Raw genomic sequence first — 14,951 nt, forward strand, 5'->3', positions numbered from 1 at the left:
CGGGCGAAAAAAAAAAAAAAAAAAAAAACCATACCAGTTCCATCTTGAATGTGACCGGATAAAATACATGAAGCAAAAGAAGAAAAGTAGTCCAATTAAATACTTACAGGTGTATGCTTGTCAGAAAGACTATACTACCCCTATCAGTACTTGCCTTCATAATATATACAAAAGAAAAAAAGTACTCCAATTAAATACTTAAAGGTGTATGTTTGTCAGAAAGACTATAATACCCCTATCAGTACTTGCCTTCATATTCATAATACATACAAAAGAAAAAAATCCAAGACAAATTTTCCCTCTAACAGACTCCATCATATGGTGTAGTGTAGTTTCTTGGATACGAAAGATCCACTTTTTATGGTCATTTCTTGCTCCTTATAGATTCTTCATTTTCATTTCTTTTCTTTAAAAAACATTTTTTTTTTAAATTTAACTTTTTATGACACTCTAAATACCAGTAAACCACTGTGATTGTAACAACAAGAACACCATAACAGTATCAAGCATTGTACTTTTTCTCACTCCAATTATAATTCTCTCTTTCTCCCTTTTCTTGTCTCAAGATTTGACATTGTGTCTTCAAGAACAACTCCATTAGGTAGCAAAGTTAGTAGCTTTCTTGGTTAATGCAATGCCCAAATGGTGCTTTGTATATCATCATCTATGAAGTTTTTTTTCCAACACATATGGTTTGTTATAGTCCTGTTTCTTGCTTTTGTTTCACTTGTTTTTAGTGTCACTGACCCTAATGACTTAGATATTATCAATGAGTTTAAAAAAGGTTTGGAAAATCCTGAACTTTTGAAGTGGCCTGAAAATGGTGGAGACCCTTGTGGTACTCCAGTTTGGCCACATATTGTATGTACTGGTAATAGAATTCAGCAAATTCAAGTTATGGGGTTGGGTTTAAAAGGCCCTTTACCTCAAAACTTGAATAAGTTGTCAAAGTTGACAAATTTAGGCTTGCAAAAGAACAAATTTAGTGGAAAGTTGCCATCTTTAAGTGGTTTGTCTGAATTGAGATATGCTTATTTGGATTTCAACCAGTTTGACACAATCCCATCTGATTTTTTTGATGGACTTGTGAATCTACAAGTTTTGGCTTTGGATGGAAATCCTTTGAATGCTACCAGTGGTTGGTTATTGCCAAAAGGGTTACAAGATTCAGCTCAGTTGACTAATTTGACATTGATGAATTGCAATTTGGCTGGTCCTTTACCTGAGTTTCTTGGAGTTATGTCTTCTTTAGAGGTTTTGTTGTTGTCTACTAATAGAATTTCAGGGCCTATTCCAAGTACTTTTAAGGATGCAGTGTTCAAAATGCTTTGGTTGAATGATCAATCTGGTGATGGGATGAGTGGACCAATAGATGTTGTTGCAACAATGGTGTCACTCACAAGTCTTTGGCTTCATGGGAACAAATTTTCAGGTAAAATCCCAAAGGAGATTGGTAATTTAACAAACCTGAAAGATTTCAATGTGAACACAAATGAACTTGTTGGTTTAATCCCTGAAAGTTTAGCAAACATGCCATTAGACAATCTTGATTTGAATAACAATCATTTTATGGGACCAGTACCTAAGTTTAAGGCTATTAATGTTAGTAGTTTTGAGTCCAACTCTTTCTGTCAAACCAAACAAGGTGCAACTTGTGCCCCAGAGGTTATGGCACTTTTAGAGTTTCTTGATGGGGTGAATTATCCTTCTAGGCTTGTTGAATCATGGTCCGGAAATGACCCTTGCGACGGACGTTGGTGGGGAATAAGCTGTGCCAATGTGCAAAAAGTTAGTGTCCTAAACTTGCCTAAGTCTAATCTTTCCGGGACCTTGAGTCCTTCGATCGCGAACCTTGAATCCGTTACTCACATTTATCTTGGATCCAATAATCTTTCTGGTATTGTTCCATCTAGTTGGACTAGTTTGAAATCTCTATCTGTCCTTGATTTGAGTAATAACAATATTTCCCCACCAATGCCAAAATTTTCCACCCCTTTGAAACTTGTTCTAACTGGAAATCCCAAACTTACATCTAGTCCAAACCCTTCACCAAACAACAACACGACCCCTGCGAATTCATCCTCGTCGTCCGTGCCATCTTCACGATCAAATGGTTCAAGCACGGTGATTGTCAAACCGGTTGAGCACTCACCGGAAAAGAAGGAAAAGTCTAAGATAGCCATAGTTATGGTACCTATTGCTGGTTTTCTACTTTTGGTTTTTCTTGCTATTCCACTGTACATTTATGCCTGTAAGAAGAGTAGTAAAGATAAGCATCAAGCTCCAACTGCTCTTGTGGTTCATCCTAAAGATCCATCCGATTCTGATAATGTGGTCAAGATTGCAATTGCCAATCACACTAATGCAAGTGGTTCTGCTAGCAGACATAGTGATGAGTCCCATATGGTTGAAGCTGGGAATTTGCTCATATCAGTTCAAGTACTACGGAACGTGACTAAGAATTTTTCTCCAGAAAAAGAACTTGGGCGTGGTGGTTTTGGTGTGGTATATAAGGGAGAATTAGATGATGGGACACAAATAGCTGTCAAAAGAATGGAAGCTGGAATTATTAGCAACAAAGCTTTGGATGAATTTCAATCCGAAATTACTGTTCTGTCCAAAGTTCGGCATCGGCATTTAGTGTCTCTACTGGGATACTCAGTTGAAGGTAGGGAAAGAATTCTGGTTTATGAGTATATGCCACAAGGTGCACTTAGTAGGCATCTTTTCCACTGGAAAAACTACAAATTGGAGCCTCTTTCTTGGAAGAAAAGGCTTAATATTGCCTTAGATGTTGCTAGAGGGCTGGAGTATTTACACACACTGGCTCATCAGAGCTTCATACATAGAGATTTCAAATCCTCAAATATCTTGCTCGGTGATGATTTCCGAGCAAAAGTGTCCGACTTTGGACTCGTGAAACTTGCTCCTGATGGAGAGAAATCTGTGGTCACGAGGCTGGCCGGAACTTTTGGATATCTGGCACCTGAATATGCTGGTAAGCATTTTTTTTTCTATATGCTATTTGAACTGTCAGCAAATACTATCAATTTTTTTTTTTTTTGCTTAGTAAATACTATCTACTTTCAGTTCAGTACAGTATATGGTTCATTATATTTGAGTGAGCACAAACATTTTCAGATGTCAATGGATGTTGAGTCTAATATACAAACAACAATATTTGACAAGTTATTCGCGTAGCCTAGGTTTAGATTTCAGCTTTTCTTCCATTTAGGATTTATCAGTGACCTCTTTTAATTATTTGCATACGAAATGTATAAACAATAATTTTGTTTCATTGCACCGAAAGACAAAAGAGAGTGAAGCGAAACGTCAGCATCTAAATCAGTATTGTTCACTGTGTTCAATGATAAGATGAATTTTAAGAAGGCTTACTTTGAGCCCGTTTGGATTGGCTTATAAGTTGCTTATAAGCTATTTTCAGCTTTTTTGAGTGTTTGGCTAGTCAGCTTAAAGCCATTTTGTGCTTAAAATAAGCCCAAAAAAATAATTGAGCCCATTTGACTTAGCTTATCTAAAACAGCTTATAAACTGAAAATAACTGATAAGCCAAAAAAAATAAGTTGGACTACCCCAACTTTTTTTTTTTTTTGACTTATAAGCTTTTTCCAGCTTATAAGCTGTTTTTTTTAAGCCCATCCAAACAGACTCTTTATCAAAGAGAGCGATTATATGATTTTGAAAAGGCCTGGTTATATGGCAATTTTTACTTTTATAGACGTCTAGAATTCGCTTAACTCAATTCTGAAGTATAGTAGATTATTTTTGGCATACAATATGCTGTTCTCTGAACTCATATGACATTCTGATTTGATACAGTTACGGGTAAAATCACCACGAAAGCAGATGTTTTTAGCTTCGGCGTTGTGTTAATGGAGTTGTTAACTGGGATGATGGCACTTGATGAGGATAGACCCGAGGAAAGCCAGTACCTGGTTTCATGGTTCTGGAACAACAAATCATCTAAAGAGAAACTTATGGCAACCGTTGATCCAGCTCTAGACGTGAAAGAGGACATAACCGAGAGCATCTCAACCTTAGCTGAACTTGCTGGTCATTGCACTGCAAGAGAACCTGGGCAACGACCCGATATGGGCCACGCCGTGAACGTGCTATCCCCGCTTGTTGAGAAATGGAAGCCTCTCGAGGATGATCCCGAGGACTATTGTGGTATTGACTATAGTCTTCCCCTCAATCAAATGGTCAAAGGCTGGCAAGAATCGGAAGGAAAAGACTTAAGTTACGTGGACCTCGAGTACAGTAAGGGTAGTATTCCTGCAAGACCAACTGGATTTGCAGATTCCTTTACATCAGCTGATGGTAGATAAAAGTATGTACTTCTATGTAGATATCAATTTTCTTTGTATTGTGTGAGATTTTGTTCGTATTCTCCACGTGTTTTCTTTCATTTTCCCCCTTCAACGTGAATGTATTAGAAACAACTTAAAAAGGCAACAATATCTAATGTGTTAGCCTTAGTTCCTTCTGTAGATAAAGAATAGTGACAAGTCACTATTTTCATCATCTACTCTGGTGAGATTTAAGAGTATTTTGTACAACAGCTTAGCATATTTTTCGTCGTTTGTAGATTAGCACACTTTTAGTTTGCTGCTTCAGAAGTTTTGGGTTGAGAAAAATACTGATGTTGAAATAGCCTGTACTGTAGTAGAATTTGTCGTTCGATTTGAAGAAGCTGACCATGTGGCTTCTTCTGTCAGCTTAAATATGGCAAGACATTGAGAAGTCAACACTTTAGTTTTCCCTCATGACTGTTGCTCTGAGAAAAAGTATGATATATGTTGCTCACACTTGGCAAAAATATCGGGTGTGTGTCAGATCCTTCGAAAGCTAATGCCTTTTTTGAGCATGCGACAGGGGCGCGGCAATTTTTTTGAGGTCCGAGCAACATAACATTATCTGTCAAACTTATTATATTATCTGATTTTGTTCACATTTTAATTTAAAGACTGAAATTTAATGTTAGTCTGTCCTTTAACTTGATCCTTTGGCGCTTAAAAAGAAATGGCTTCAAGCAAGACTGTGTTTCTCCTTGTAATTTCACCAACTTTAAGAGATCACTCATTATCTTGTTCAGGTTAGCAGCCCATAATAATGTAAACATTTACCTACAAACTACAATCATATTTTATTCTGTAAATTTTTTTATACCCTTTGATGAAAGCAGTGTCACTAAATTAAGCTTGAAACTACCATTCAAAAAAAAGCATAAAATTCCATCCAGAAATAGTTGGCATTGTCAAAAGCTAGTTGAACAGAAGGAAAGAATACCAGAAGGATGTCATTTTCAAGTATCAAAAAATGGTCTTTAAACTAACCAACAGATGAGATTTCTTGATTGACATGGAATTAAAACTATACTTTTAGTATTACCATAATCAATGGGAGTGTAGATTTTCTTATTATTGATGCATGAGTCACTGCATTTGGTCCACATGTTTGGTGCTAGTCCTTGTCACTTTGCATAGGTTTCCTGAACAAAATATCAACCAAAAAGTCACACTCTTGGGTCTCTTCTAGCTTTTTTTGACTTATCCCATTCGATGGTCGGCATATGTTTTAGAGCCCCGATTAATTTAGATTAGGGTCGTGTAAAGACTTTTTAAAGAAGAAATGCTTCCCTGTCTTAAAATTTTATTTCTAAAGTTCGAAATCGAGAACTTTAATTAAGAATAAAGGAATCTTATTCATTCCACCACAATTCTTGATGGTGACTCCACCAGCTCTTTGTGATGTAGTTGTGCATCGATGTTGACTAAATTTGCACTTAAACTGTGGTTTTACAAATACTATTTGCAGACAACTTTGCTTATTTAATAAGGGAATAATTTCCAAGGATAACAATTGTAATTTTCAAGTGAGTGTCTAGCCATTGTGTGGGAGGTCATTTTTACCTGCACTGCGGATCTGCTTCCCCATTTTGGGGTTTGACTAATTCGGACACGTCAAAAAATTCCACACTTTTGGTGATATTCGACTAAGCACATTTAACATTCATTACTTGAAATGTGCACTTACGATCTCTTTTATTGTGAATATTCATAATTCTTCAGAATTATTAATCATTCTACCGCTTAATTACTCATGTGACATGTCAAGCTTGTATTGTTACTCGGTATTTGATATACGTCTAAAAATAGTCCAAATATTAACACAATTCCTATAAAAAGGGATTAAAAATCACACATTTTAATTAATAAAATGTTAGATACGTTAAGTCATACAGTATGAGGACCAAATAAGAGTTACAAATAGCTATTTTTAATAATGTTTAGCGTTAGGAGATGATGCCTAGAGACACAGTGGGTCTGGTCAAATACTTGGAGTAGAATTGTGGAAAGATTGTGGGAATATTTTATATAAAAAGGCAAAAGCAATTGTCTGCTAAATCTAGAAAAGTACCTGTCTTGAAATGGATTCCTTGTACCAAGTGCCAAATTCTAAAGTCGATACTTATAATGATAAAAATATGCAATATCAATGGAGTGTTTGCCAAGATGAAATCTTCCATAACATATTCAAAATGTGATTTAATTAACCTTCAAGTACGTGTGAATTCATATGAGGATAGACAAAAAAAGAAGCTAAAATATAAGTAACATGTGTATTATTCAAGTTTGAAACGATTTGAAGGGACCAAAGGTGAAAAATAATGCAAACGGTATTATTTTTTATAAGTGAAAAATATAGAGCCTGTTTGGATGGGCTTATGCCTATAAGCTGTTTGCAGCTTATAAGTTAAAAAAAATAAGTTGGGGTAGTCTAACTTATTTTTTTTGGCTTATAAGCTGTTTTCAGCTTATAAGCTGCTTTAGATAAGCTGAGTCAAATGGGCCCAATTATTTTTTTGAGCTTATTTTAAGCACAAAATGACTTTAAGTTGACCAGCCAAACACTCAAAAAAGCTGAAAACAGCTTATAAGTAACTTATAAGCAACTTATAAGCCAATCCAAACGGGCTCATAGTAACATATGATGCCTGCAGGCCCTTCCAAATGGTATTTAGACGGGCAACTATATACTATGATCTCATTGGATACACCATTCTCCCATTCTTTGTATAGATATAATTTCTACTAACTATTAGAAGGCTTTCCACAAATTAAGATTTGGCCGTAGAAGGATCGAATTGTATCCGAAGAACAGGGGATACAAAAAAGTAATAAGAGAGGCGCACAGACCAATTAATCGTATCGGTCGTATTCTTTGAATTTGGAATGAAAAGAGGCGCGGATCGCTAACAGGCTTCAACTTGTCTTCAAAAAAGTGATAAGCCTCCTTTCCTATGTTTGAATAGGGGGATTTGTCTAGAATTTGCGAAATATTCTCTTTATTTCTACAAAAATTCAATCATTCTCTGAATTTTACTACCCCACTTAAAATAATGTTTGGACCAATAGCTACATTATTGAATTATTAGAAATTCTCATCCACACAGGTGTGAGAATTTTGTTTGGACCAACCGACCAATGGCTACATTATTCAATCACTTTGCTCCATGTAATGAGGACTGATTGGTTAGTCTGCTGCAATTTTCATTTATTAAGAAAAACAAGAAAAGATTCAGTCATTTTCAGTTTCTCAACATCACTTTACCAAATATAATTATCGATTTATTGTGACCATTCTCATGAGTGATAAATATGCTATCATATAACTAAATGAAGATCTTTAATTCGGATCTTGAGAATAAAATCGTCTTTAGTAAGAAATATTTAATTCTAAAGTGGAGCTTTTTGACGCGAATCGGGATTAACCAAGCCTCAAAATACGGACCAGATATTGAGTGGAAAACCAAAAAAAAAAAAAAAAAAAAAAAAGAGAGCTACTCGTATTTGACTTTTTATTGCATGACTCAATCACATTTTAACAAACAAATTTAGATGATTCACTTGCAAACGAGCTTTAAATTTAATTAATATGGTCATTCTTTTAATTGATTGGACAGATGTTCCTTATCTCAACGTAACTATATTCACCAAGCAACTAAAAGAAGATGAACAATGATGTTATATCTGACTTTAAGCTAATTATATTTACATTATATGTAAGAGACTTAACGACATATAACCATAAAATATTACTAGTAATAAAATGGATATTTTACCCATTTTCTTTTGTAGATTTTTTTTTACACAATAAATTTAGTTTAAAGTCTTTCCTGTAATTGTCATACTAATTTGATGGGAATAAGAACATATCTTAGGGACTGACTTAAAGCGTGGATGGAGGTAAGTCATTTTACTCAATAAATATCTTAAATCTGGCTCAAATCACTTATTTCAATCATAGACATATTTCAACTTTTCATATTTTAAAGGCAAAATACATCAAATGACACTTAAACTATACCCGAAAAGTCGAGTTCACACTTAAACTTCAGTAGTGACTTATTACACACCTAATATATAAAAAAGTGATATTATTTGCTCCCTGAGAGCTGATGTGGCATAAAATGTAAAAATAATTAAAAAATAGGCGCGTTTTAATTAAAATTAATTCATTTTTCCTTTTTTTTAATACTAAATTTATATTTTTTTAATTCCACCCCCACCACCAACCCCCACCCGTCCCTTTCTTCTTCATTTCCCCACCCCTCCCTTTCTCCAACCCCCACCCGTCTCTTTCTTCTTCATTTCCCCCCCCCCCCCCCTCCCACCCCACCCGTCCCTTTCTTCCAATTTCAATTTTTTTGCATCAGTACATGAAAACAGGCCAAAAAAAAAAAAAAAGGAAGAGAACAAAAAGAAGCTTTTTATTCAAAAGACAAGAATGAAAATTTATGCATACCAAAACCGACACCGGTTCCATTGAAGTTGGTCAGTACCATTGCTTCCAGTTGAACAAATTACCAATCAATAGAACAAAGATTTACAAATTTGGAGCAGTGTCACTGGGAGCAATATTCTTCACTTTTTGGTTTTCTGATCCTAACAATTTATGTTACCTTTTAGATATTGGCAAAATACATCAAAATTTGATTTCTTCTTCTCTTCAAAACATGGTTACATTCTTCTTCTCCTCTTCATCTTTGGTATGACATTCATGTGAATGTTGCTGGGGTCGAAAAGAGGTGTTGGTCGTCGTTTATGCCTTTATGGTGGTCTCTGATTGGGGTACTTTTCGGGTGATTCTGGCTTGGCGGAATTATTTGATGGTCATAGTGAGCATGAAAAAAGATTAGAATGAGAGATTGGAATGTGGTAGAAGATTGACGGTGGGTGGTCTGGAGACTGGCGGGCGGTAGTGCGGCGGTGCAGAAATGAAGAAGGAGGATTTGGGGTCTGGGGGTGGGGGCGGCGTGACGGTGGTGCTGGTGGTGTGAAGGATTTGGGGGGTGGGGGTAGCGTGAAGGTGGAAGGGAAGGGAAGGGCGGGGGGGGGGGGGGGGGTGAAATGAAAAAGAAGAGGGAAAATTAGTTTTTAAATTTTTTAATTTTGTTAATAAAGTAAAAAAAGCAAAATTGTGAAAGAATAAATAAAATAAATAAAAATTAGAGGATTTTTTGACGTGGACTGACGTGGGGAGAGAGTGTGTACACTCTCCCCTAATGCAACTGATCATATTGTATCAGGGAGCAAAAAATATCACTTTTAAATATATTAGGTGTGTAATAGGTCGCTCGTATAGTTTAGGTGTGATATCGACATTTTGGGTATAGTTTAGGTGTGATATCGACAATTTGGATTTCTTAAGTTGCAGTTTTTTTTTTATAAACATAAAAACCCCACAAGTTATAAAAATCATCAAAATTTTCACAATTCTTATACAATCTTATCAAATGAGTAAATCATAGTTCATAATAAATTAATACGCTACTAGAAGTCCTTTTTAAAAAATACAACATCAATTGATCAAACTTTAGTTCAATAAAAAGGAAAATTTAACATGAATAGTAATGTAACTACTTTTTAATATAATCCTCCCACATGGTAAACATGATTGGTAAATATATTTTAGCAATTTGCAGATTAATATTTACTACAAATGGTTGGTAAACATGATTGGTAAATATATCTACCAACTTATGGGTCTTTTTTTACAAAATATAAACGTATGGGTCAAATTTTTCATTTATATTTTTTGAAATCATTATTTCAAATCCCAAATCATGCCTTTTTGGATGATTTGGGATTTGATCTCATGAGATGAAATCAGAGATGAAATCGCACGTCCAAACGCTGATTTTATCTCATGAGATGAAATCGCATGTCCAAACACTTGCTAAGTTTTGATTTGGCAATCTAGACATTTTTTTGCGCGGATTGTCCTTCTTTTAGGATGGTCTTTAAATTTTGGCCTTCATATTTGTGGTCTTTAAATTTTGTTCTTCATATTTGTGATTTTTAAGTTTTGTCCTTCGCTTGAAAAGGCGGACGAATACCTGATGTTCTGGGTTCGAATTGTCACGCCCCGAACCTGGGCCTGGACGTAATACGACACCCGGTGCCTGACTGCATGTGACCGAGCGAACCAACTGCCTGGCTGAATCAACATGTGATATCAAAAACATAACTGAATGCGGAAACAAATAAACACATGCTGATATACTAAAGGTCTGACTGAAATCATAATGCGGAAATACTTAGACAATCTGAAATATCTGAACGTAGCCAACATGGCTTAAAACAAAACAACTGAACAATTGCCAATAAGGCTAACATAATAAATATCTGACTGTCTGAACTATGTCTATGAAGCCTCTAAGAATACTGAATAATAGAGTTGTCTATAAACTGAAATAACTAGATAGCTGACAACGCCCCGAAGGAATTTGGGGCTCATCAGTAGCTGATACGTGCACTCCTAAAGAGTTGAGTCGTCAACCTGTATATCGTTGCCTGCATCGCGAGATGCAGGCCCCCAAGCAATAAAAGGGACATCAGCACATTTGAATTGTACTGGTATGTAAAGCAACTGAAGCAATAAAATACTAGAACTGAAACTGAAACTGAAACTGATAACTGTAACTGTAATAGCAAGGAAGTAGAGATATGAATACCCCCTGCTCTGTATCTGAATCATCTGTGTTTGTATAATAAATACACGCTATGGCCTCGGCCTAGTAGTGCGTCAGTCAATGGCCTCGGCCATGTATACGTATACATACACAAGACTGTGTTGTGCCCTTGGGAAAAATCACATATGTTTAATTATGGTTAATTAATAAGGACTGAGACCATAGTAACAATGAACAATGCTGAATTGAAATAGACATGCTGGACTGAATTGAAAACACTGACTGTTTCTGAGCGTACTGAATTTCTAGACTGAGACTCATGTGGTAACAATACATAAGTCTATAAAGATTACGTGCTGAGTTCATGATATTCAAATTGATAACCATGAACGAATTCTGTAACTGCAACCCTAGAAGATAACAGTTCTACAACATATCATGAAACTAGGGCTAAACTGTACTTTGAGTCAAATTACTGACAAGTATGAAGCATGAGGCGTAGGGAGAATCATGAACATTCCCTAACGTAGATAGTTAGCCTCACATACCTTAATTCCAGCCTTTGAGCGTAATACAATGTTCGTCACCCCTTTCAACTTTGATCTATATCAATACAAGTCAAAGGGATTCTATATTAGCAATAATATTCATGCTTTGGTCATCTAAGCATTTTATCAAACACTTAGTGGGCATAAAGCTCCGCAATCTCCATTAATGGGGTTTCTTCACCCAATTCACATTCTATTACTTCTAGGTGATTCTACATTCTCAATTAGGTGTAATTAACATCATTCTCCATCACCCATATCATTATAACAATCTCAAGTCAACAATCCAAAACCCTACTATAGTTCGTGTAATTCTCTTTACTAAACCTATTTACTATTCTCCCAAGAACTCATCAATTCACTACTATGAATGATTAGAGTGTAGAAGCATTACCTTTTTGACATTCAATCCTCTTGAATACGAGGTCTAGGGTTTCCACGCCCAACAATAATGTTCCACTCACAACTCTATTGATTAGAAGGGTTTACTCAAGTTAGAAAGAGATTAGGGACTTGAATTCAATCTAGAATCATGATAAAACTTACCTTGGAGGGTTCTTGAGGCTTGGAACTTGTTCCCTCTGACTTTAGGGTGATTTTTCGTGACTAGGCGTGTTAGAGAAATAAACCCCAAGCTTAAATATAACTTAAAATGTGAAATCCCGATTTTTGACCTGAAACCCGACCTGTTATGCGATGGGTCCGCGATGCACGTGCATCGCGCGGCATTCTGCAGGTCGATGCGATGCGGGGCCATCGCACGCGCCCTCACGCGCCCTGAAAAGCGGCGTGTGTTGGTCCGATGCAGTATTCGGTAAAATGGTCATAACTTCTTGTACAGAGCTATGTTTGGGCTCCACAATATACCGTTGGAAAGATATTTCAAAGAGCTACAACGTTCATGTTTTAAGTTTTCTCAAATTACCAACGGATTTTCACTAAATTTGACTGGAAGGCAGACGTATCGAAAACTTAGCCGATTCTATAGAATTTTAAGTGCCTTACTATTAGCCATATTGAGACGATCATATCTCCTTGCTCCGATCTCTGATTGGCCTGGTCCTTATATCGTTAGAAAGGTATTTCTACATACTACAACTTTCATTAAGGGTACTTTCCCAAATTCTCAACTAATCAAGGATTTATGGCTGCCCGAAGTAGGCCTGTCAACCATTTTCGCAAAACGTTCAAACCTTCAGTTTTTTCACTAAAGATCTATTGACATGAGTCTAACCTTAGTTCTAAGATACAGGGTGCAACACGAACCCCCGCTCAGGCATAAAATAAAAAATAATTTCGCAAGGCAAGGCTGGGGGACGTGTATGCCGGATGGGGCACACTTTTAGTTAAGGCATCACTAAAAGTATGTCCCATAAGACGGAACTTTTCCTTAAGGCATAACTAAAAGTTTGCCTTGAAAAGTAAAAAAAATAAAATATATGTCTCAAGGCAAAGTCTGCCCCCTCCGACAGACTTTTAGTTAATCATAACTAAAAGTCTGCCGGAGGGGGCAGAGCGAAATTCAAACTCCACCTTGCAAATTTTTTGACTGAGCGGGGCTTCAAACCCGAAACTCATGAATTTTAAGCGAAGGACAAAATTTAAAGACCAGCAATTTGAGGGACAAAATTTAAAGACCACCCCAAAAAAGGACAATTCTGCGAATTGCCCCAATCTGGAAAACTGAATCCAAAACCAAGAAGAAGTTTTTTAAACTAGAACAAACCAAATTGAAATGCAAGCACTAAATTCTTTGACGATGTTCGTAACCCCATTGAAACAACTTCATATGGAATAGCTAACTTTAGTTGATTCGATTTTTTTGTGCAAATCCAGTGTTGGCTATTTTAGTTCAAATTTATTTCATTAAACTTAAATAGGCTAGTTCTGTATAAATATTTAAATCGAGAACAAAATTTAAATAATAGCACGAAAGTTTCCCTTTCGGCCAAATTTTCCTTTCTTAAGCTTAGGGATGGACATTATTTGGTTATAGCTGGAAAATAAATTGAAGGAAAATAAATTAAACTCAAATATTATGCTTTTCGTTTCATTGCCATTTTTTAACATTCCAACAATCGGGAATTTTAAAAGGGGATGTCCCACGATTATAATCTTAAATACGAAGGACTATAACTTGAATAACCTATTCCACCTTCTATACGAAAGATTTTAGCTAATACATTCAACCAAATATAAAATAAATTTTAACCTAAAAATTAAACCAAGATAATCCAATTAATCCCTTGAACCAATCGGGAGAAAATGACATAATCGTCCATTATGTTTGAGGGTAGGTTCAAAATAGTCCCTTAAGTATGCACTGAATAGTTTTGGTCCTTTAAGTTTGTCAAAATTTAACACTTTTAGTCTCATCAAATATTTAACAATTTATGTTCGTTAGATTCAACGGAAGCAATGGATTTTTTTTTTTTTATCATAAAAGTCAAAAAAGTCCTATCAAACCCTAACTATGCAATTAAAAAAATAAAAATAAAAATAAAAACTGTGCTAGACACTAAAAAGATATATATAAAAATAATAATCATAAATTACACCTCAAAAAGTTGCACCAACCTTTAAAAATTATAAAAATTGTACTTCTAAAGGCAAGTTTTCACCATTTTTTTAATACCCTTCTCAAGCAATGGCGGAGCAAGGTAGAGCTAAGGGGGTCGGCGAAAAATTACACTTTTATACATGGTTGCAATTATGTTTTATGTATATATTGTGAGGACCCACAGCTGGGCGCTGACCATGCTGTGAACCTCTGGGTATCTGACCCCATAACTGACTGCTGTGGCATCTGCGCCCTGCTGACTAGTCATGACATACTCAGGTATTGTATGAGCAAGAGACACAGACAATTCGATACGCTGCAGCGGCTGGTATCGAACCCGTGACCTCTCCCCTTTTGTCCTCCCGAAGGAGACGACTTTCACCAATTGATCGTCTCCTTCGGGAGGACAAAAGGGGAGAGGTCACGGGTTCGATACCAGCCGCTGCAGCGTATATCGAATTGTCTGTGTCTCTTGCTCATACAATACCTGAGTATGTCATGACTAGTCAGCAGGGCGCAGATGCCACAGCAGTCAGTTATGGGGTCAGATACCCAGAGGTTCACAGCATGGTCAGCGCCCAGCTGTGGGTCCTCACATATATATTAGATGTTGACCCCACCCTTAGCTTTTTCGTGTGTTTACTTCTTCATATTTTGAACTCCATCAGTGAAAATCCTGGCTCCACCCTGCCCTCAAATCTAACGGGACAAAGTTGGGTAAATATTTTTAACATAGACTAAGGGGTCGTTTGGTTGGGAAATAAGTTATTCCGGGATTGTAGTATTATTTAATCCCCGTGGGAGGGCGGAATAACTAATCCCGAGATAACTATTCCACTTGGAA

The 14,951-nt window shown here is 36.2% G+C and overlaps 1 protein-coding gene across 1 annotated transcript; it reads left to right on the forward strand.

Annotated features, from left to right (window-relative positions):
- The first annotated feature begins 291 nt into the window (after window positions 1-291).
- On the forward strand, window positions 292-4,587 carry LOC132625917 (receptor-like kinase TMK3). Its single transcript, XM_060340552.1, has 2 exons — window positions 292-2,998; window positions 3,841-4,587. The coding sequence occupies exons 1-2, from the start codon at window positions 643-645 to the stop codon at window positions 4,347-4,349; spliced, it is 2,865 nt and encodes a 954-aa protein (XP_060196535.1). The 5' UTR covers window positions 292-642; the 3' UTR covers window positions 4,350-4,587.
- The last annotated feature ends 10,364 nt before the right edge of the window (window positions 4,588-14,951 follow it).

This window comes from Lycium barbarum, chromosome 2, assembly GCF_019175385.1.
Source record: "Lycium barbarum isolate Lr01 chromosome 2, ASM1917538v2, whole genome shotgun sequence".
Classification (NCBI taxonomy): domain Eukaryota; kingdom Viridiplantae; phylum Streptophyta; class Magnoliopsida; order Solanales; family Solanaceae; genus Lycium; species Lycium barbarum.